Source organism: Peromyscus leucopus, chromosome 2 (genome assembly GCF_004664715.2).
Source record: "Peromyscus leucopus breed LL Stock chromosome 2, UCI_PerLeu_2.1, whole genome shotgun sequence".
Lineage (NCBI taxonomy): Eukaryota > Metazoa > Chordata > Mammalia > Rodentia > Cricetidae > Peromyscus > Peromyscus leucopus.
Genome location: NC_051064.1, coordinates 54,492,983 through 54,513,769, shown reverse-complemented (window position 1 = coordinate 54,513,769; position 20,787 = coordinate 54,492,983). Strand labels below are relative to the sequence as shown.

Here is a 20,787-nt window from a genome sequence, read left to right as displayed (position 1 = left end):
CCATGATTTGTTGTTGTTGTTTTATACTTGGACAAAATATTCTGGTCTAGATACAGATATTTACAAGAAGCCGGGGAGGGCAGGTATATGTACAAGGCTAGGCCGCGGAGGGCTATGTCTTCCATATAAGGCAGGGTTGGTTGTGTGTGTGTGTGTGTGTGTGTGTGTGTGTGTGTGTGTGTGTGTGCATGTTTTCCATCTCATATGTCACTATCTGGCTTTTGTTGTGTGGAGAGACGGTGGCCATTGCCCATCAAAGTACCAGCAGCAGGAGATTGTCTGGCTTGGAGTTTACAGGAGTCCGGGAGGTCCTTTCCGCTCTCCTAAGAGCCAATAAGTTCGCATTTTTCCTTTTCCCTGGAGGCGAGGGAGCGAGCATAGTTCAGATTCTTCTGTATGAGTGCCTTCATCTCCCTCTCTTCCCCCACTTTTATCCTCCCATGATCCCCCACCCCCCCGGGCCTGCCGTCACCTTCATCTCCACATCCCCACGGAGCTCTAGCTGGAAGCATCCTAGCTCATCCAGGGCATCCTTGGTGGTCGAGGAGACATGGATCTTTAGAGCTGGGGTAGTGTAGACCAGGAGCAGAGGGAGGAAGACAAGTCAAGGAAAAGGCAAGAGGAAAAAATGACGCTGCCAGAGAGCGCTTTACCCCAGCAGCCACCCCTCAGGAAGCCCCCAGCCCTCCCAATGCACATTTCTAAGAATCAATATATGCCCAAGGACAGGGCACTTAAGAACTACCCAACTCAGAGACATGGAGGAACTCCAGAAAGAAGAAAAGAGCAAGACAGATCCAGGTCAAGGTTGGAGTTAAAGGTTGATGTCCTTACCTTGACCATTAGACTCCATTCGAGAAGCAGTGTTTACTGTGTCTCCAAAAAGACAGTACCGGGGCATCTTCAGACCAACAACGCCAGCACAGACTGGCCCTGTAAAAACAAGCTGGTTGGGAGAGACCCGGACAAGTAGACCCTAGGGTTGGGTGAGAATCAGCCTTACCAGTATGGACGCCTATACGTAACCTCAACTGGTCATGGGGTCGATGGCGGATGCGAAAGGAAGAAACTGCATCTAATAACGTGAGGGCCATGCGAGCAATTTCCGGTGCGTGGCGCTGACCGTTTCGGCCTGGAAGGCCAGAGACCACCATGTAGGCATCTCCAATGGTTTCCACCTGATTTAAAGGGAATATTAAAAGTCATCTGTGGGTTCAGGTAGTTAGGACACTGGGTGCCCTCCCAGAGGACCTGAGTTCAGTTCCCAGCACCCACACGGCAGCTCACACCCCATAATTCCACTTGGCGCTCTCTTCTGGCCTTCATGGGCAACGGCATGCATGTGGCATACATTCACAAAGATATATGAACATAGAATAATAAAACTAGGGGTTGGGGATTTAGCTCAGTGGTAGAGCACTTGCCTAGCAAGCGCAAGGTCCTGGGTTCAGTCCTCAGCTCCCCCCACCCCCCAAAAAATAATAAACCTACTTTGAAGAGGTCATTTCTAGCTATGTCAGTGGGAGTGAGAAAGGGAGACAAGATGGGCACTTCCAGGAGTCATCCTGACAGCCTGGGAGGCCGTGATTGGCCAGATTGACTAGGAACTACATGCCATGGTCCTGAGAATTCGGATATGAGGAGGTCAGACAGGAAGTAGTTAACTCCTCTCCCGACCCCAGCATCTGGTGAATACTCAGTGGACAGGAGTGGGATCCTAATCAAAGAGTCGGAAGGCTCAAAGAAGGTAAAGCAGGCTCAATAACATGCACCAGACAGCCTGACTGTCAGGGAAGAAGAAGCAACCACTTGACTTTGATGATTGTATCAAACCTATGATGCACAATGAAATGTGTAGGGGAGACCACTAAGTATTTAGGGATGGGGGTATTGTGTCTAAAACTTGCGATCAAATGGTCCCAAAAATAATTACGTGAGCTTTTAAAAATAAAATAGAACTGGGATGTTGTCAGACAGCAGAACAGATTAGCATGGGGAAAGTGTGCACACACGCACACACACACACACACACACACACACACACCGCACGCGCCGCACACCCCACCACACACACCACACCACCACCACCGCACCACCACGTATGCACACACACACGCACACACATACGCACACATGCACACGCATGCACGTGCACATGCACACATGCATGCACGCACACACATACACGCGCGTGCGCGCGCGCGCGCACACACACACACACACACACACACATGCACACAAAGTCAGAGGACAACCTGTGGGAGTCGGTTCTCAAATAGATTCCAGGGATCGAACCCGAGTCACCAGGCTTGGCACCTTTACCTGGTGAGCCGTGTCCCCAGCCCATCGGTTGTCGTAAACCTACTCTATTACTGCAACAAGTGAGGGGGAGAGGCCCTGTTACTTGCCTAAGGCCACAGAATTATCTATAAAATCAGTGTTTTTACTTCCAAGGACAATTAAGCCGACTCAACATCTTTAACAAAGAGCTTTATAACATGTAATCGTGCCTTGCCCCTCACCCCCAGTCAGTCTGTGCCCACATCCTCTGTGAGTCCTCTAGGTGTCTATATTAATACCCCAGAGAGAGAGGAACTAACGCATGCGATGGCCGTGATTAGGGAGCCCCACGAATCACAGGTGTCGGCCCAGAGTGTCCACGTTTGCTGGAATCACATCCAATAAAGAGCACTGGGGTGCTGGAGGAACTTGGGGAGCACTGACGGTGGAGTGGGATGGTATGTGGGTCCAGGAAACCACGTTACAAATGGGTCTTAGAAGGAGGGCGGCCCCAGCTCTCACCTTGTAGACATCGAAGTTGTCGATTATGGCATCAAAGCAGGTATAAAGGTCATTAAGAAGCGTCACCACCTAACAGGATGGGAAAGCAGAGGCTCTGAAATTCGTGCCCACGTCCCTAAAAATTCCCAAACCTAAAGACGGAAGAACTCTAGAGCAGACTAGTCCACTGAAGCTCCCAGGACCCCGTGCCCGCTGTGCCTGCTCACACCCCTCACCTGCATGGGGGTGCTCTCCGCTGACAGCGCCGTGAAGCCCACGATGTCACTGAAGTAGATGGTGACGCTGTCAAAGGCCTCCGCCTGGACTGTCTCTCCCCGTTTTAACTGCTCTGCCACAGAACTAGGAAGCAAGGGGACACCATCAGCCCAACTCGGGGGGGGGGGGGGTTGAGGAGGACAGGGTGTGTGGCCGCAGCACCGCCAAGCTGTAACATGAACGCTGGCTTTGGTGGAAGAAAGGGAAAGTGGTTGAGAAGACGGCACCTAGTGCACAGTGGGTGCCCAAGTGGCGGGGAGCGGTGAGGGGACCCACGTGGGGCTCAGCGATTCCAGTTGGAATTGGTCCGCATACACTCGCCAGACAGAGGTGAGGAAGAACGGTGCCCTGAGGAGGAGGGCTGGGAGGCTGAAAGAAGGCTGCCCAGCTCACTTGAAGACACAGGGAGAGCATTTAGCCAGGGGGCTCCCCGTGGCAAGAAGCAGCACTGTAGGGTTCCCAGGGTTGCAAACGAGTTCTCAGATGCTGGATGAGGCAGAACCCCAGGAAATTCTGGAGAAAGGTGGACAAAGTTCTTACTGGGGTAGAATTTGGTAGAGCAGCGTCTCCGCTTTGCGTTTCTCCTCTAGGTAGGCCTGTGTGCGCTCCTCCACCAGCTTTTCCAGGTTATTGGCATACTGTTCCATGCGCAGCAAGAGGTTGTCCAATATGCTCGTACCACCCTCCCTGCGGGGAGGCCAGGATATGACACCTGCTCCAAGGTCCTCAAGACTAACAGGACTTCCTGTCCAACCCACCCTTGGGGTCCACCAGCCTCATCCACTAAGAGTGATGAAGTTCCTGCCCCCGGGAGCCTCTGAGCCTCAGTGGCCTCTCACTTGTTAAACCGGCGAATGAAGCCCTTGATTTGTCCAAAGTCTGGACGTTCCGCTGGGTCCTGGGCCCAGCACCTCTCCATCAGCAAAACCAGCTCTTCATTCAGTTGTGTCCGGTCAATGCTCGGCCGGAAATATGGCCGCTGGCCATTCCGAACCTTCTGGACAATCTCTGAGGGTGACAGAAAATTTGGATGAAGAACAAGGTTCCCCTAGCAGAAGAGGTTGTGGATAGCAACTGACTCTCACCTTGGGACTGAGATCCAGGCCTTCCAAGTAGAAGGGGCCGCTTCGGAGTGCTATTTCCTGTAGGATGATGGCGAAGCTGTACACATCTGCCTTCTGCATGCCTGTGGTTGGCAAGGAGTTCCCACTAAGCAGTTCTGGGGCAGTCCACAGCTTCTCTGCAAAGAGTGAACAGGCTGGCTAGGTTGCCTAACTAGGACATCCTGGGTTCCACCTGGGTTCATCCCATGTCACTGCTACTGGTCTACCTCTTACAGCCTCCCTTGGGGGCCCCCAAGTCACTGCTACTGGTCTACCTCTCATGTCCTCTCTGGGAGGGAATGATCAAGGCCTGAAGAGCAGTACAAAAGGTAGGTGGGGGGGGGGGTTGGGGGTGTGACACAGGAAGTAGTCTCACTGGCATAGAGGGCATGGCTGTCATCGGGTTCCGCAGTTGATCGGAAGCTAGCCAGCCCATAATCTGTTATCTTGAGCACGAAACGACTATCCACCACACAGTTGGAGGACTTGAGGCTTCCGTGAGATGAAATAATGCTGTTGTGGAGAAAGGCCATGCCCTGCAGGATACAGAGGAAGTGTTTGGACCATATGTGGCTCAGGCCACCCCAGGCCACTCACCAAAAATCATTAGAAACTGAAGCATCTTGAGACGGTAAAAACAAGCTGAGCTGAGACGGTGTCCCTTGTAGAGCTTCTACTCAAGGAAGCAGGCAGAATGGGAGAGCCACCCTTCCTAGTACAGTGAATAGCATCTAGGTGCCCAGGCACAGGGGATGGGGAAATGCTCATAAACAGGGTTAAGGAGAACTACCAATCATTGCCCTGGAAACGGCAGTCTTCTGAATTAACGAAGGGGACAGCCAAAACTAACATGGCACCTGAAGTGGCTTCACGTTCCTAGCAACAAATTAGGAAGACACGGCTCAAGACTCTGGCCTGCCCACCAGAAACACCACAGTTGTGAGGTCTGGTGGGTAGCACTATGTAGGAAGCAGGTTGTGGTGGGGGTGAATGAGGTCTATTAGAGGAATGCCTGACCAGACAGGAGTGAAGAATGCGGTAAATCAGCAAAATGTGAAAAACAGAGGTGAGAAATAACCACCAAGCCAACGCAGAAGCATGGCTTCCTGGAGGAGGCAGAGAAGGCAGAACTTTGCCTCCCAGGAATTTAAAGGCCGGTCCTGGGAGGACGAGGCTGTGTTTCCCCAAACAGAAACTCTGGAAGCCCACCCTAGTCAGAGCAGACAGGTCAGAAGAAGGAGAGAGGCTGTGCGTGGTAAGGAACCAGAATCCACGGTGTGAACGGTAAGCGCTGGCCTTGAACCACTCACGGTCTCTGAGTAGCGAGAAACCCCCAGGAATGCCTCAGCTGGTGAACTGACTGCTGTGGGAACTGAAAAGAAGCCCTGTTTCTCAAACGCTCATCCTCACATCTCCTGATGAGAAATACATTGCCTTTACCTAGTATTTTTCTCTCTCACTTGATGGCAAAATTATATGCGTACATTAATTTAAAAAACTTTCTAGGATTTAGCAGACAATCAGAGCCAGAGTCGGGTACGGTTAGGTGATCTCATTAGTGGGCTTTATTGGCTCCGAGACCTGCTTCTGAACACCTGTTCTAACCATGCGTGATTCACCTGTGTGCCCCATCACTTGTGGCCTCTGGGTCATTTGAAAATAACTGACCATGGAAATGGAAGCAAAGATTTAGTACAATCTTCCTTCCATCTCTCTTAGTACACACACACACACACACACACACACACACACACACACACACACGTTTGTTTTTTTTTTTTATATTTCAGTTTCTAACCAGGTGTGGTGGTACACACCTATAGTGTTAGCATTTGGGAGATGGAGACAGTAGAGTCAGAGTTCAAAGAGCAATTTCTGGCTATATAGTAAGTTTACAGCCAGTCTGGGTAACATGAAATCCTGTCTCAAAAAGAAATCAAAAGCCAGGAGTGGGGGGCTGGAGAGATGGCTCAGTGGTTAAGAGCACTAACTGTTCTTCCAGAGGGCCCAGGTTCAATTCCCAGCACCCACATGGCAGCTCACAACTGTCTGTAATTCCAAGATCTGACACCCTCACACAGACATACATGCAGGCAAAACACCAATGCACATAAAATAAAAATAAATTATAAAATAATAAAAGCCAGGAGTGTCACACGCTATTAATCCCAACACTCAGGAGGCAGAGGCAGGCAGATCTCTGGGTTCAAGGTCAGCCTGGTCTACAGATCGAGTTCCAGGTCAGCCAGGATTACAGTGACACCCAGTCTCCAAAAAATCAGTTAGATTTCGATGTATTGGTTAAAGACTAGCATGTCTTCAGCAGCTCGTGAAAGAACAGACGTGCCAAATGCTGGTCAAAGTATCAAATAAGAGGAGGTAAGTGTTTGGAGACCTCACTTGTCTTTTTGCTGCTCAAGGGATTTGGTTCTGTTTGTTTTGTTTTAAGACAGATTCGTACTATGATGCTCAGGCTGCTCCCAATCCTCCTGTCTCAGTAAGTGCTGGGATTATGGTGTGTACTGCCATACTGCCAGCACCCAGATAAGGCATGTCTTTTCCTTGTTTTTGTTTGCTTAATATTCTTTTTCTGGATGGGATCTTATTCTGTGGTCCAAACTGGCCTGAAACTCACTATGGAGTATTGGCTGGGCTCAAAAATCATAGTATACCTCCTGCCTCAGTTTCCCATACGATGGCATGTCCAGCTATAGCTAAGAGATTTTAGCATCTCCCCCCCCCACCTCCGTTTGAGGTAAAAGAGACACTAGAGAAACATTTAAGATATCTGGGACAAGAAGACAAGAACCCTCTCTCTGGATACAGGGCTGCTATGGTAGATCAAAGCTGCCCCAATGATAACCCAGAAACCCTGTCTACCCAGTGCCACCCAAGCCCTGGAGCAGGGGGCATAGAGAAAGCATGGCTGGTTGAGGTCTAGGAAAAAAACTGTAGCAAAGACTGAACACTGGAGGCATTTTTAGTGGACAAAGTCAGGAGGGTTGGAGAAGACTCACCTTCACAAGATCATTAATGAGGGAATAGCGAAACATCCAGTCCAAATTGATGCTGTCATTTTCTAGAATGTCCTGGCAAGGGACGTGGAAGAGATCAGGATCCATCCTAAGTCTCGCTGGCTATCACTTGGCACAGTATGACTTTAGGACCGCCCCTGCCCGCCCCCCACACTCTCCTACACCTGTCCCTCACCTGTAAGCTCCCACGAGGACAATACTCAGTGACGATGCAGATGTTGGGAGGGTCTATGCAGGCTCCGATGAAGCGAGTAAGATGGTTGAACTGAACATCTCTCATCTAGCAGAAAAACAAGAGAACATGAGAATTGGCAGCGCTAAATTTTAGATACAGAAACACACCACTGTGAGAAATGACCTTTCTCCTACTTATGCCTATGATGGGAAATCAGTGTATAAATAAATAAGCCCCTTACCCTCTTAGCCAGTTGGCCATTCCATGGTTTCCTCACTTCTTCTTCCCTATCTACCCTCACCTCCCCCTCATACCCAAGTACGTACGTGTTTGAGTTCAAACAGAACTTGCCGGGTCAGCTCAATGCGCTTCTTATTCACGTGTTTGATGGCAACAACATTTCCCTAAAGTGCAGGTGGAGAGAGAAAAGGAAATGCAGCATCAGAAGGCGTGTCGGAGAAATCCTGGAGAACTGAGAGCATCCAGGAGCTTAGCTGGGTGCAGAGAGGGGACCGTGAGGGGCAAGAGGTTCAGGGGCAGAGGGGGTAGATGGGCATGAGACACAATGAAATGGTTGGGAACCAGGACAAGCAGACGACTCTTCACCTTGAAGTGACCGGTGTTGGCAAAGATCTGGTATTTCCCATGGGCTGTCATGAGCGAGCCGTAACTGGATCCCCGCTGGGGCCAAGGGCAACATGGAGGCGGAAGGATGAGAGGAACATTAGATGGTGGTGGTGGTGCAAGGGGGCGGTCATTACAAGCCAGTGTGCTGGGGAAGGTCCAGGGTAAGAAAGACCGGGGAACAGGAACTCAGAGGAGGTGGGGAGCCGAGGACTCACCAGCGACAGTGTCAGGCGGCTGCCTGCACCTTTATGGTAGCGATCCGAGTTGCCAAACTGCAGTTCTTCCCAGCGAATGCGCCACAGCATGCTAGCCAGCTCCTTCTCCAGCATTAGTTTTCTGTAGGGACCGCACAGCTCAGCTGCTTGCCAACCCCTGTCCTGCCACCCACCACGCTGCCAGAGAGCTACAGCCGTTATTACCGCAGAGTCGGGACTGGGACAGAAGGAAACATGCGCCACACTCTGGTGAGGGGCCTAAGTGCCCTCAGGGTTAGAGGCAAACTGGTTTGGTTTAGTTTTGAGAAAGGGTCCAGGTGGACCTCAAACTCATGAAGATCGTCCTGCTTCAGCCTTCCAAATGCTGGGATTATAGATGTGAACTCCACACAGCTGTAGTTCTCTCTCTCTCTCTCTCTCTCTCTCTCTCTCTCTCTCTCTCTCCTCTCCCATTTTGTCCCTTACCTCTCCTCTCTCTTCAGGAGAAAAGTTTCCTTCCTCCAGGCTAGGAGTCAAACTATGGCCTTGAACATGCTAGGCAAGAGTTCTACCATTGAGCAGCTCCATCCCCAATCTATAGATAAACCAGGGCATCCAGTCTTCCACCATGTGAAGACAGTGAAACACTACTTTCTGCACATCAGAAAGCGCACCCTCACTATACATAGAATTTGTTGGTGACTTGATCTTGCATTTCCCAAATATCCAGAACTGTGACATTTTTTGTTGCACATTAGCGGGAGTGGGGTGGGGGAGGGTAGCCAGGGACAACCAGTGCATAGAAATTTACCTTTGATCCTAACTCTACTTAAAATCAGTACTCAAGGGATGGAGAGATGGCTAAGTGGTTAGAAGCACCTACTACTCTTCCAGACGATCCCAGTTCAATTCCAAGCACCCATCCTGAGTAACTCATAACTGCCTGTAACTCAGAGTCCTGGAGTTCTGATGGCCTCTCTGGCCTCTACAGGCATCTATACCTGCATGTGGTATACATTCACATAGACACACAGGAGATACATAAATAAAAAATAATTTTTAAAAATCACTATTTATAGTTGGGCATAGTGGAGGATGTCTTTAATCCCAGCACTTGAAAGACAAAGGTAGGCAAATCTCAGAGGATTTCAGGGCCAGCCTGGTCTACATAGCAAGTTCCAGACCAGTCAGAGCTCTACAAATGAGACCCTATCTCAAACAAACAAACAAAAATCAATAGTCAAACAAGGCACTATGGCACACATCTGTAGTCCCAGCACTCAGGAGGCTAAGGGCTTAGGATCTTGAGTTCAAAGCCAGCCTGAGCTACATAGCAAGATTTTGTCTCAAAACAAAAACAAAAACAAAATCACTAGTCTACCCAGGTTACAGACAAAAGCAAAATGAACATCTAGGATGCAGGGCAACCAAATTAAAAGGCTGGAGAGGAAGGTGCTAGTCCGAGAGACCCACACCGGGTACATTGGTCACCCCCACCCCACGTAACAGGGACCTCTGGCCTCAGCCAGCGGCCACATGGCAAGAGGGAGGCAAGGAACAGGAACACTTAGAACTCACCGGAAAATTAGGAAACTGGAAACACCGAACATGATGAAGGTGATTCCTGTGCCCAGGGCCACGATCGCCAGAGTGGAAAGTGGGGCTGAAGAAGGAAAGAGAGAGACCCTGAGAAGGACTGGAGAGGGCTGAGGGGGAGCAGACATGGGTGCCAGGGGTGCGCGGCTTTCTTGAGGGAGAGAAGTGAGGAGAGAGCCGCAGACAAAGATGGGAGACAGCCAGGAGCGGGAGCGGGAGTCAGAGGCAGCGCGCAGGGGGCCGGGTAAAGGGGGGGACTGCGCCCAGTCCCTGCACACACCCACTTTTATCACAGGATGGGTCGTCCAAGTCAAAGGCACAGGGGGGATTGTCCAAAGGTGGGACCCCCTTCACCCAGGGAATAGGCCGGCCTGTCCACCAGATCTGCTTCTCGGCTCCTGAGTAGTGGCTGCGGGCTGTGAGGAAGCAGAGCACTGGGCCCACAGGCCTGCCCCCCAGCCTCCTCCCTGAGACTCCCGCCAAGACACAGGTCCAGCACCGGGAGCAAGCTCCTGCCCCAGGACCACTGATTCTGTCCCCACTGGACTCTAGGGTCACTCTCTCGTCCCTGTCCTCTCCCCGTCACCTGGAAATCCCCAGAATCCAAGTCTCCCATGGCCCACAGGACAAAATCAGTCTCGCGGTCATTGTTCTTGTCCATAACAACTAGTCCAGTTACACCTAAGATTAAAAAAAAAAAAAAGCGTCCCTCACTTTGAGAGCTTCCTCGCCCACCCCCCCATTGCCCTAATCTGGCTGAGTCTGTCCCCACTCTGCCTGTTCCTGACCCCCCTCCCCCACCAACTCTCCTTGGAGTGTCTCTTCTTCTGCTCACTCCACTCCTGAGCCTGCTGTCAGCCCTCAGGCCTCCATTCACCCCCTCCCATTACCGTGGTATCTCCGTCCCTGCATCTTCTCCACAATTCGAAGTCCGTCTTCCCGGGTGCCTCCTTCCTGTATCGTCTCATTCAGGACTTGGGCGTAGAGCAGGATGCCATCGTAGAAACAGCCAGCGATGAGGTTCATCTGGGGACAGCAACTTCAGCACCACTCTCCCAATGTCCCGTGAGGTCCCTTTCCCACCCTGCAGCATCCCTCTGCCTCTCCGCTTTCCCAGCTTCCTTCTCTCCTTCTCTTACCCCTATGGTGCCATCTTTATCCACCTGGTCCCAGGGGTGAAAAGGTAATATCCTGGATGGAAGTGACGCCCAAAGCGTGGCTTGCTCACAGACTGTTCTGGCTTTCTGAGATCTACTCACCAGGGATGGGGCCAGCTCCACACCAAAGTCTTCCCGGGCTCTGACCAGCAGGCGATTCTGGAATTCCTGGTACTCAGGATTTGGGGGTTCTCGGTAGGTGATCACCAATACAGTCTGCATCATGGTACATGGGGAAGAGTGAACAGGATTCTAATTGAGCATGAGAGAAAGAAACCACTGTAGGAAAACTTGGTAAAACACACACAGTATAAAACATGCACAGGGGAGTCTGACGGCTGAAATGTACTAAACCCCAAGGAAAGCACAGCGTATTGAAGGGTGGTGGCATCCCTGTATGAAAGACTGATAGGGCTGGTCTTGGAAAAGACAGCAGGAAGAAATCAGCTCCATCTACGGACTCAGCCCATCACTGTCCTTGCCTCCTGCCAGCCTACCACATTCATGGGAACTCCTCTGTCCCTACTTCCTGGGTACCCCTTCAATGCCAGTACTCAGGAGGCAGAGGTGTGCAGATTTCTGTAAGTTCCAGGCCAACCAGGGCTACAGTTCTGCCCATCTGTGTTAAATGCTGATAATGCTTATCCACTGAAAGTTGACTTTTTCACAGTGGGTCACTGGTACACAGTGACTTCTCTCAGTGAATTAGATTTCAATTCCTGTGAGAAATACTTTGAGACAGTGATTCCATCTGTGAAAACCACAATTTAATTTACTGTGCCTGTAGGAAACACCTACCATAAGCAGCATGCTCATTAAGAATCAGATGTGTGTCATTTAAGTCACATGCCCACACACATTACACAGATAAGCAATGAAGCATGTGGCCTCAGCCAGGCGCACATTTTACTGACATGAATCAACACATCTCTGTCCTTCGCCAAACTGCTGCCCAGCTTTTCTAAGCCTCATATATGCCCCGTCTCTGGCTGCAGGACTGCTCAGCCTTGGACCACGCAACTGAATGAGACCGCTCACACAGGAAATTGGCCTCACAACAGAGAAAGACGTCGGGTCAGTATATTTTGTGAAATATGACCATGTGAAGTGACAGATTAAAATCTAGCCATTTCAAGCTAGGTATGGTGGCTCCCATCTGTAATCCCAGCACTCAAGAGGCTGAGGCAGGAAGAAAGCCGTAAGATCAAGGCCAGCCTTGTCTACATAGTGAGTTCCAGGCCAACTGGGGCTACACAGTGAGACCCCATTTCATAAAACAACAACAAGATCAGAACAAAACTCTGGCCATTTTCTCCCAGTTTTGTTTATTCTCATTGCAGAAAGTACACGTGGACCCCACAGACGTCCTGGATATGTCACGTGTGATCTACAGCTGTCAGTTTGTTCCAGGTAGGAAACAACGAAGTCGGTTTCTGATATGCATTCGTTATATTAGACTTGCATTTTCTTCCTGGGGACTTTCTATGCTGATTGTCTAGTTTAACACATTCCCGCTCAGGCAGGAGAGAGAAGGAAAGGACGAGGGAGAAGGAGGAGAAGGGGGGCTCCGGAGGGAAGGGGAGGACAGGGAATGCTCCTCAGGAACAGGCTAGAGGGTTCCCTCACTGACACCTGTTCCAAAAATAGAGAGGTACGGTAGCGCTGGCAAACGACAGCCCGAAAGGGCTGGGAGGCATCAGAGGGGCACCGTTTAGGCTTCAACAAAGGCGGGCGGTAGGTTTCCAACACTTTCCCGACACTGTGACTCTCCAGGTTGGACACTGTCCCCTAAGCTGGCAGTAGTCAAATTTTTTGCCATGGGTGGCAACGCACCCCTATAATTCCAGCACTCTGGAGGCTAAGGCAGAAGCGTGGAAAGTTCAAAGTCAATTTGGGTTACACAGCAGACCCTATCTTAAACAAAAACAAGGACTTTTAAAATCTCTGAGTCCCTTTTCACGTGTGTGTGTGTGTGTGTGTGTGTGTGTGTGTGTGTGTGTGTGCACGCGCCCTCAGGACATTGAATACTCCTAGAGCTGGAATGGCAGGAGCTTGTGAGCCACCTGACACGGGAACTGAACCCAGGACCTCCGGAAGAGCAGTGGCTGCCCTTACCTGCTGAGCCACCTCTCCAGCCCTGGTCTTGTTCTCTTTGGTTCCTGTTTTGTTGTTGGCCTCAAACTCCGGATCCTCCTGCCTCAGGCCCAGAGCGCTGGGATTATAAACCTGATGCTAGTCAATTCTCTTCTTAAAACTAAGTGAGGACCCCAAAGGAACTTTATATCTATCCATAGTTACCAAATTAGAAGTTAAAACCGAAACTGAGCCTGACAATCATGGAAACACAAGAACGCACGAGCGTGTCCTCCGTGGCTGTCAGAGAGGTGACGTCACCCCACACTGTGACGCCTCCAGAAAACCCCACTGCGAAATCACAGGGGAACAACAACAACAGCGAATAACATCCTGGCAGTATTTTTTTTTAAACTTTTTTCACTTCCCAGTCCCCCTAAAAGGATTTCTGGGGGCCCCAGAATCCCAAGGCCACACTTAGAAAATGGCTATTCAAGAATGTTTTGCTGTGGTCACTAACTAGCTACTAATAAAAAAAAGAAAACAAACCCCAAACAAAAACAACTCCCAACACTTTCTGTACTTACTCAGAGACCGAAGAGAAGGCAAGGGTAGCTAATGGAGTCCCACTAACTCATAGTGGCCCCCAGGTGGAAAACCAAACAAGCCCTGCTGCCAAAAATAAGGAGTTCAATGGGGGGCGAGCCAAGAGGGCACCACCCACCTTGAGTCCCGCTCTGGGCCCAGCAGAGGGTGATGCCAGCCATGGCCGAAGGAACCAGGAATAGTCTCCAGGAAGGGGGACTGCCTTCCCTGGCCTTGGCCTGCGCGCTTTCTCCCATTCTGGTAGGTTGTTTTATTGCTGTTTGTTTGGAGATAGGATCTCACCAGGTAGCCCAGGCTGGCCTCAAAAGCTCGGCAACCTCCCTGTCTTCATGTCAAGTGCTGAGATTACCCATAAGGGCTGCCACACACAGCCCCTTCCCTCCATGGTGGGCCTGCATGGGTTAGGATTTCTAACCCTGCATCCTCAGTCTCTCGGTGCAAACCTGATCCTCCCAGATTGACCGCTTGCTTAGTAAGTTCTACTCTGTTGACTTTTCTTACCTGTCCTGGTTAATTATCTTGGGTTTTGGTGCCTGGAAGGTCCACTTCTCTCTAAAATAACCCCCCCCACACACACACATACACATTAATCTGACTCAATATCTATGTTTTAAATATCTACTACATGCTACGCACAGGGGATGTAAAGATGAACACAACCCCTGCCCTGGGACTGCGATGGATGAATGGGAAAGAAGAATCCTATCAATACACTTAAGCTCAGCTCTTTCCCTCCCTCGGTGGCTGATACCCAGACTGCGCCATGTGTTCCAGCAGCTTAGAAAGGCTCCGGACATCTACAGCCAAGGGCCCCTGCCTTATCTACCACCTTTTCAGGGTTGGCCAGAAAAGCATCTCTGGAGGAAGGGCCCACTGCTGTTTGTTCTTGGCCAGAGCTGACCACTGCCCTCCAGGCGGCCCTCCCCTCGTCAGCCCTGGCAATGAAGCTTTTCCTGAAAACGCCTCACTCCCACCCACGTCCAGCCTTGACCTCTCCGCAGCTCATTCTTCACTGCCTGTTTCCTTTATCTTAGGTCAGAACAAAAATCATCCTTTCCCCCGTCTGAACGAGGCCTACCGTGAGGGAAGGAACCAAGAATGGACTACCTGACAGAGCTGTTGGCTGGCCAGACCTCTCCTCCCCCTCCTCTAAGGACTGGGGTCTCTTGGCTGCCGGTAATTCTCATACAAGGAAGAGGTTTTTCTTTCACACACAGACTACAACCCAGGGATGAGGGTGTAGGGGGTGTTGGGCCCTTTTCTAGCATACACAAGGCCCTCGGTTGAACCCTGGAACCTAAAGAAAAAACAAAACAAAAATTCCTGCCCAGAGGACTGTAGCGTCCTATGGTCCAGGAAAGGTGTCGACCTGCCTTGTCTGAACTAGCCAAGGTCCAGTCCCCTTTCTTCTCACACCACTCAACTGTTTTTCTTCTGCTGCTGGTAACCCTTATCACCACTGAATAAGCTTGTTTCTTGTCTGTCTCGACTACTAACTGTAAACTCCAAAAAGACAGAGTGTTTCTAGTGTGTTCTGCATTGCGTACCAGTACCGAGTAAGGTGACAGTCACTGAATTCTAACAGTGAGTTGGTCTCTAAGGGACTCACACGTGAACTAAATAATGTGCTCTAGAGTTGGCAGAATTAGAGACTCAGCTCAACCTGGGATTTAGGAATTGTTCCTTAGAAGGCAAAGTTCTGCTCGAGTCTTACAGAACATGGAATCGTTACATAGACACAGGTAAGACGGTTGTTTTCTGGAAAAGTTACAACATAAACAAAGCCTGTCCTATCACCGCCCATGTTCACGGATGACAGTCACAGACTCATAGGCAAGCATGCAAACAGATATGTCGTTCACAGTCAGACATGCTCACCGCTCACAACCACATGTATAATCACAGCCGCAGAAGACCGTACTCACTGGAGAAGAATGGCCACCCAGGCCCAGCCCTTGTACACTCTCCTTAGAACCAAAGAATCTCAGAGTGGAAAGGATCCTAAGGTCATTCTGTAAGCCACCTCAGATACCCTTTGAGGGCTATGGATAAATAAATAGGAAACTCTTATATACACGGATCACTAAGAACTTGGGAGGGAATAGAGACTCATGGGTATGGTCTCAGGAGGGAGTTTAGAACTGAGTGGGGGGTTGAAAAATAACATTCAAACAAAAGGAGCAAGTGCACTGAGGCGGCCTGTCCGGGGGCCTGGGCTGGCAAGGGCTCAGTCAGCCGGACTTCTCGGCATGAGGTCGTCAAGATACGACTGAAAGGTGCAGGCAGAGCGCTGACCGCCAGTCTTGACTGCCACGGGAAGGAGTTGGGGTTTTATTCTGTGGGGAGCAGGCTGATGAGAGTTCGGGCAGAGGTGAGAAATGTAGAGTGGCACCGACTTTCTCTGCAAATTCTTTTGTAAATTTCTTTCTTTCTGTTCTTCCTCGCATAGCCTTCGTCCAAGTCGTATTGCTGCGTATTGCTGCATTCCTTGACAACCTACAGTGCGTCCCCTCATCTAACGCAGCCTGGATTGTGTTATACTGTACCGTCATACAAAAACTCAAATCCCAGTCCTTAACGTTCCAAGTCCTTTAATCTATGTCTTTGTCACTTGGTTTCCTGGAGGTGCTTCAAGGGAATGCTGTTTAAAGCTCCTGCCTATGATCCCGTAAGTACTTGGAAGGCTCGGGCTACCAGTTCAAGGCATGAGTGGGACCCTGTCTCAATCTCTCTCTCTCTCTCTCTCTCTCTCTCTCTCTCTCTCTCTCTCTCTCTCTCTCTCTCTCTCTCTCTCTCAAGTGAACCCTCCTTTCTTACCAGGCCAAACACGTGAACTCCTATCATTCCCTTGCAGGGGCTTCTGAATCCCTGCTCCGCCACTCTGCGAATGTGGCGTCTGCCATGAAAATCACAACAGTCTGATTGCCTTTCGTATCGCTATATCACTCTGTCCCTTAAACACTGACTGGTGAGCCCTGCTTCATGCCCAGATTCGTCTCCTTCCGTCGCTTACTGTGTTAGAATCTCACCTCGCCTCTCCCACAAGGATGGCAACCCTTTCTGGGGCAAGGCTCAGATCCTTTTCTTCCCGCCTGCTAGCTCACTGCTGGCCCTCGGGAAAGCCCCCTAAGATCTGGCCGTGGCCAAAGTCGGGCTTGGCAAGCACACTAAGTAACGGTCCCAAGTCTGGGGAGGAAGGTGACTCTCCGATCACTTCCATTCCGTCCTGCCCGCTTCCCGGGCCTTCTGTGGATGGGGTCCTGTGAGAAACAGACCCCCCCCCCAACCAGCGCCTCTCTTCCCATCTCTAGTGTGGTTCCAAAGATACCTGAAAGGCCTCTCTGAGGGCCTGGGCCTGCTCCTGGGTCCGATTGTCCTGCCACGGCCGGCCTGTCGCACGTGTGGGACCTGCTCGGAGACTCTCCCCAAAGACATCAAGGTAAAAGAAGACATAGTCCCCGTTGGTCAGGTTCTCCCTCTGGGCCTGAAGCAGGATCTCGTGCAGCATCTCCAGAGGGCCGCAGATATACACAACTGAGGGCACACACGACAGAAGGGCGCCCTGAGACAGCATCCAGCCCCCCGCTGCCCCCCTCTCAATCCTCCATCACCTATCGACTACCCAACAGATGTTCCCATCCCCCACCTGGAGCTCACGTCGTAAGTGCCCTTGGGCCACATGGACCATCTGGCAAAAGTCAGAGCCAGACTCCAGACCCCAGAGAAAGGAGTGGTGACTCCTCCCCCGCCCCAAGCTGTGTTTGCTACACCTCACATCTCCCCTTGTTCCTCTCCTACCTGCCTCTCCCCAGGCTCACAGGCACTTGTGCTCACAATTTCAGTGTGAGCTTTTCCTGCTTTCCCAACCACATCTGCTGAGTCCCAAGCCCGTAGACTCATCTCTGTGCTACAAAGACACCTTGGTGGTCCAGTCTAGGGAGTCTCTGCCCACAGGCAGGTGCACATTTCAGAGTAGACATCACCCATACCCACTACTCAAGGTACCCATATTGCTTTCCCAAACTCTTCACTCCGGGGCCCCAGCTTCAGCCTTGCCCACCCGTGCCTATGGCACTAAGGCTCTGTCTCCCAGGTGCTCTGTCCTCATCAGGCCCTCCGTCCCAACCATTAGACGTGACTTCTCCATGCCCATCTCTCTCTACTTTTCCGTGCTGTGCTCCAGGGACACAGTGGCCCTCCTCCCCTGTTCCTAAGACAGCCCGGGGCCACACTTACTGCGCCCGTTGGCTCTGATGAAGTGGGTGGCTTGCTCAGGGCCACCTGGCTCTCGGGCATACACCTGGTGCTGCACACTGAGGTTGCTGCCCTGCAGGGCCTCAAAGACGCCCTCGATGGTGAAGTAGTGGGGCCGGTCATCTGTGCGGCATCCAGATACAGCAAGGCCGCCCGAGCCGTCCAATTGAAGTGCCCGTGTAATGTCACTACAAACTCACCCAGCTTGGGAGCAGAGGGGCCAGTACGAACCAGGGTACGATAATGCTCGTTCTTAGCTGCAAAACCAGAGGCCACTGCACCCGCAGTCAGGAGGGGAAGGTGCCAGTGTGAGGCAAAGCGGGCCACAGAGGCAGCAGGGTACACACAACCGGGGCCCAAGAGAAGGTCGGGGTCATGGTACAGCTTGAGGTCCACAGCGCGCAGTGGTGCCAGGTACTCAGAGCAGGCGCCGTCTAGTTCGGAGCTGACAAACCGCAGGTCCACGGGCAGTGCCCGGCCCAGGGCCTCCACAGCCAGTGCCACAGCAGGACCCACCCGTGGCCAGGCCCAGGCATAGCTCAGGTTGTGTTCTGGCAACACCACCGCCAGCGTCAGGTTCCGCGCCCCCGGAGGACGCACCCCACCTGCCAGGGCTGCCACCAGCAGCAGCAGAGATGGCAGTGCCATGGGGATCGCGCAGCTGACCCACGGCCCCCCGAAGCAGGGGCCGCTCTGGCCTACTGGGCAGGCACAAGCACCACCCAGCCTGGAGCCTGGGGAAGAGGGCCAGGAAGAGAAGTGGGGGCAAGCTTAGTCGGCCCGGATACAGAAAGTAGTGGGGACCACGCAAGAAGGGGATCGGGGGAAGCCTGGGTCGGGAAGGAGTGGGCTACCAGCCTACAGCAAGGACCAAGGACTGAGGATAGGGTGGCAGGAGGAGGAAGGGACCAAGGGGGCCTGCGACCGGGATGAGGACAGTGAGGCGTGAAGTGGCCGGACGATCCCAAGCGAGAAGCGGGGGATCTAAGCCTGGGATGGGGTGGGGACTTGGGGGAGGCTGGTACAAAGAAACGGCCTGGGGGCACCTCACAGCTGACCGGGCCGGGAGGGCAAAGAGCTGCGAAAAGCCGGAGCCCCGGGCCGAGGTGGGAGGGCGCCCGCCGCGGAAGGACTGGGACATGGGCAGGCAGGGAGCAAAGCGAGGCCTGGGCCGGAGGGGAGGGCAAGGCAGGGGTGACTCTCCCAGGGACGGCTTCTCCCGAAGCTCCTGCCTGGACTACCGGGCCCGGGCGCTGGTCCCATCCGGAGCTGCGGCGGCCCCGCCCGTGTCCCCTGCTCCTCTCGGCTCCGCTTCTCCCGGGCCCGGCGGCCCGCGCTGCCCGCCGCTGCCCTCCCGCCCCCCGCCTGGGCCCCCGCGCGAGCGGCGCTCGTCCAGGTCAGGTCGCCTCGGCCCGGCGCGTCTCCGCTCGCTGCGCCCGCGGCGGTGGCCGAGTGTGACTTCCCCGGCAGGCCGCCCGACCCCGCCCTCCCCCTCCCCTCCCCTCCCCTCCCCTCCCCGCCCGGCCCCACCCTCCGGCTGCTGCTGCCTCCCCCCCACACCCCTGCCCGGCGCCCAGGGACCTCCCAGTCCCCAAACCACCCGGGCGAGCGCCCCCCGGGGGGCTTCGCAGCCGGGCCTCTAGGCCACCGAGGTTCCCGGGAGTCCCCACACTCTAAGGGCCTTTCTCTGCTTCCCGCAAGTCCCCTATCCACAGGGCTGTTTGCCATCTCCCTCATGCCAGGGACCCCTGGGCCTGTCTTCCCCCCGCCCAGCTGGACACCCCGCTTTTCTTAGGGTCCATTTGCTCAATCCAGTTTCCCCAGACGCTCCAGTCTCCGGGAAGCTGTCAGGAATACCCAAACATTGGGTTATCTATTTATCTATTCCTAGGTAGGGAAAATTCTACCCATCTCCTAAATGCTGGGGACGTCTTCCTGGAAGACAGGCCCTCGTGGTACCAAAGGACTCCATTCTTCTGGAGTCTTTATGAAGTCCACAGTCTCCCTCTTCCTGAGGACTCAGCTCTCCGCCCTTTTTCTGTCTCCATGGCCGTTCTTACGCCTGTCGGATCCACCAGCCATCTGTTCCGAGGCCTTGCCCCTTTGTCTCCCCGAGCCACACTTGATGCGAGCGTATAGACTGACTAAACACACCAGGCCCCAACAATGAAAGTCCAGTGTCCCCCACCTTGATTTCAACCCCATTCCTAAGATTCCTGACCCAAAAGTTCCTCCAGGTACCCCACATCTGGAGTGCTGACCTCATCAGCAGGAACAGCTGGTGAGGGATGACATCATTGCTGAGGGGACTGCTATGGGACCTTGGGGAGTTCTCAAATTGTCATAAAGGGCATGCACATAAACACATTCTTCTCCGTGCTGACAGCCAGCTTCTCTCCCCCCTGAAGCTGCTTCTCCAGAATTCACCCTGCCAAGAAGCTAAAAGCTCCCCAGCAGAGAGGGAGTGAACGCAGACTGGGGATCGAGACTCTTTCTCTGAGATGAAGGCGACACCTAGTGGCTTGGGTAGAAATTAAGGACAGGGTCATTTTATTCAAAGGCATGAGCTCTGAGGGATTTAGGTATCAACAACCACCAAGGAAGCTAACTGTTTCATCCCTTACTCTGAGGGGTATACACCTGAAATCTCTGGTCCACAGAGTGAACACAGAGGCGACAGGCCAGCCCCAGCGATGAGTTCCCCTGCCTGAAGGTCAATACACAGAGAAGCCTATGGCAGCCCCTCCGTTAACCTCCACGGGAGGGAACGCTCGGTCCAGGCTGCCAGTGCTGTTGGTGAGAAGCAAGTATGCTCTATCTGGGCAAGAGACAGAACAGCCGTCACCAGGTGATGTGACAGCAGGAGAGAGACATGGCTCCCGGACCTGTCATCTCGGGACTGGGAGGACT

General features: G+C 52.6%; 1 protein-coding gene across 1 annotated transcript; it reads right to left on the bottom strand.

Annotated features, from left to right (window-relative positions):
• Positions 1-6: 6 nt before the first annotated feature.
• Npr2 (natriuretic peptide receptor 2) lies at positions 7-18,539 on the bottom strand. Its single transcript, XM_028883940.2, is given in 24 exon segments — positions 7-357; positions 473-564; positions 835-933; positions 1,004-1,178; positions 2,803-2,871; positions 3,018-3,141; positions 3,598-3,744; positions 3,897-4,067; positions 4,144-4,297; positions 4,537-4,696; positions 7,178-7,249; positions 7,371-7,475; positions 7,697-7,774; positions 7,977-8,051; positions 8,213-8,333; positions 9,770-9,854; positions 10,072-10,203; position 10,335; positions 10,374-10,468; positions 10,678-10,813; positions 11,047-11,160; positions 16,952-17,157; positions 17,860-18,009; positions 18,012-18,539. Coding segments are annotated over 24 exon segments (3,141 nt in total). The 5' UTR covers positions 18,526-18,539; the 3' UTR covers positions 7-291.
• Positions 18,540-20,787: the final 2,248 nt, after the last annotated feature.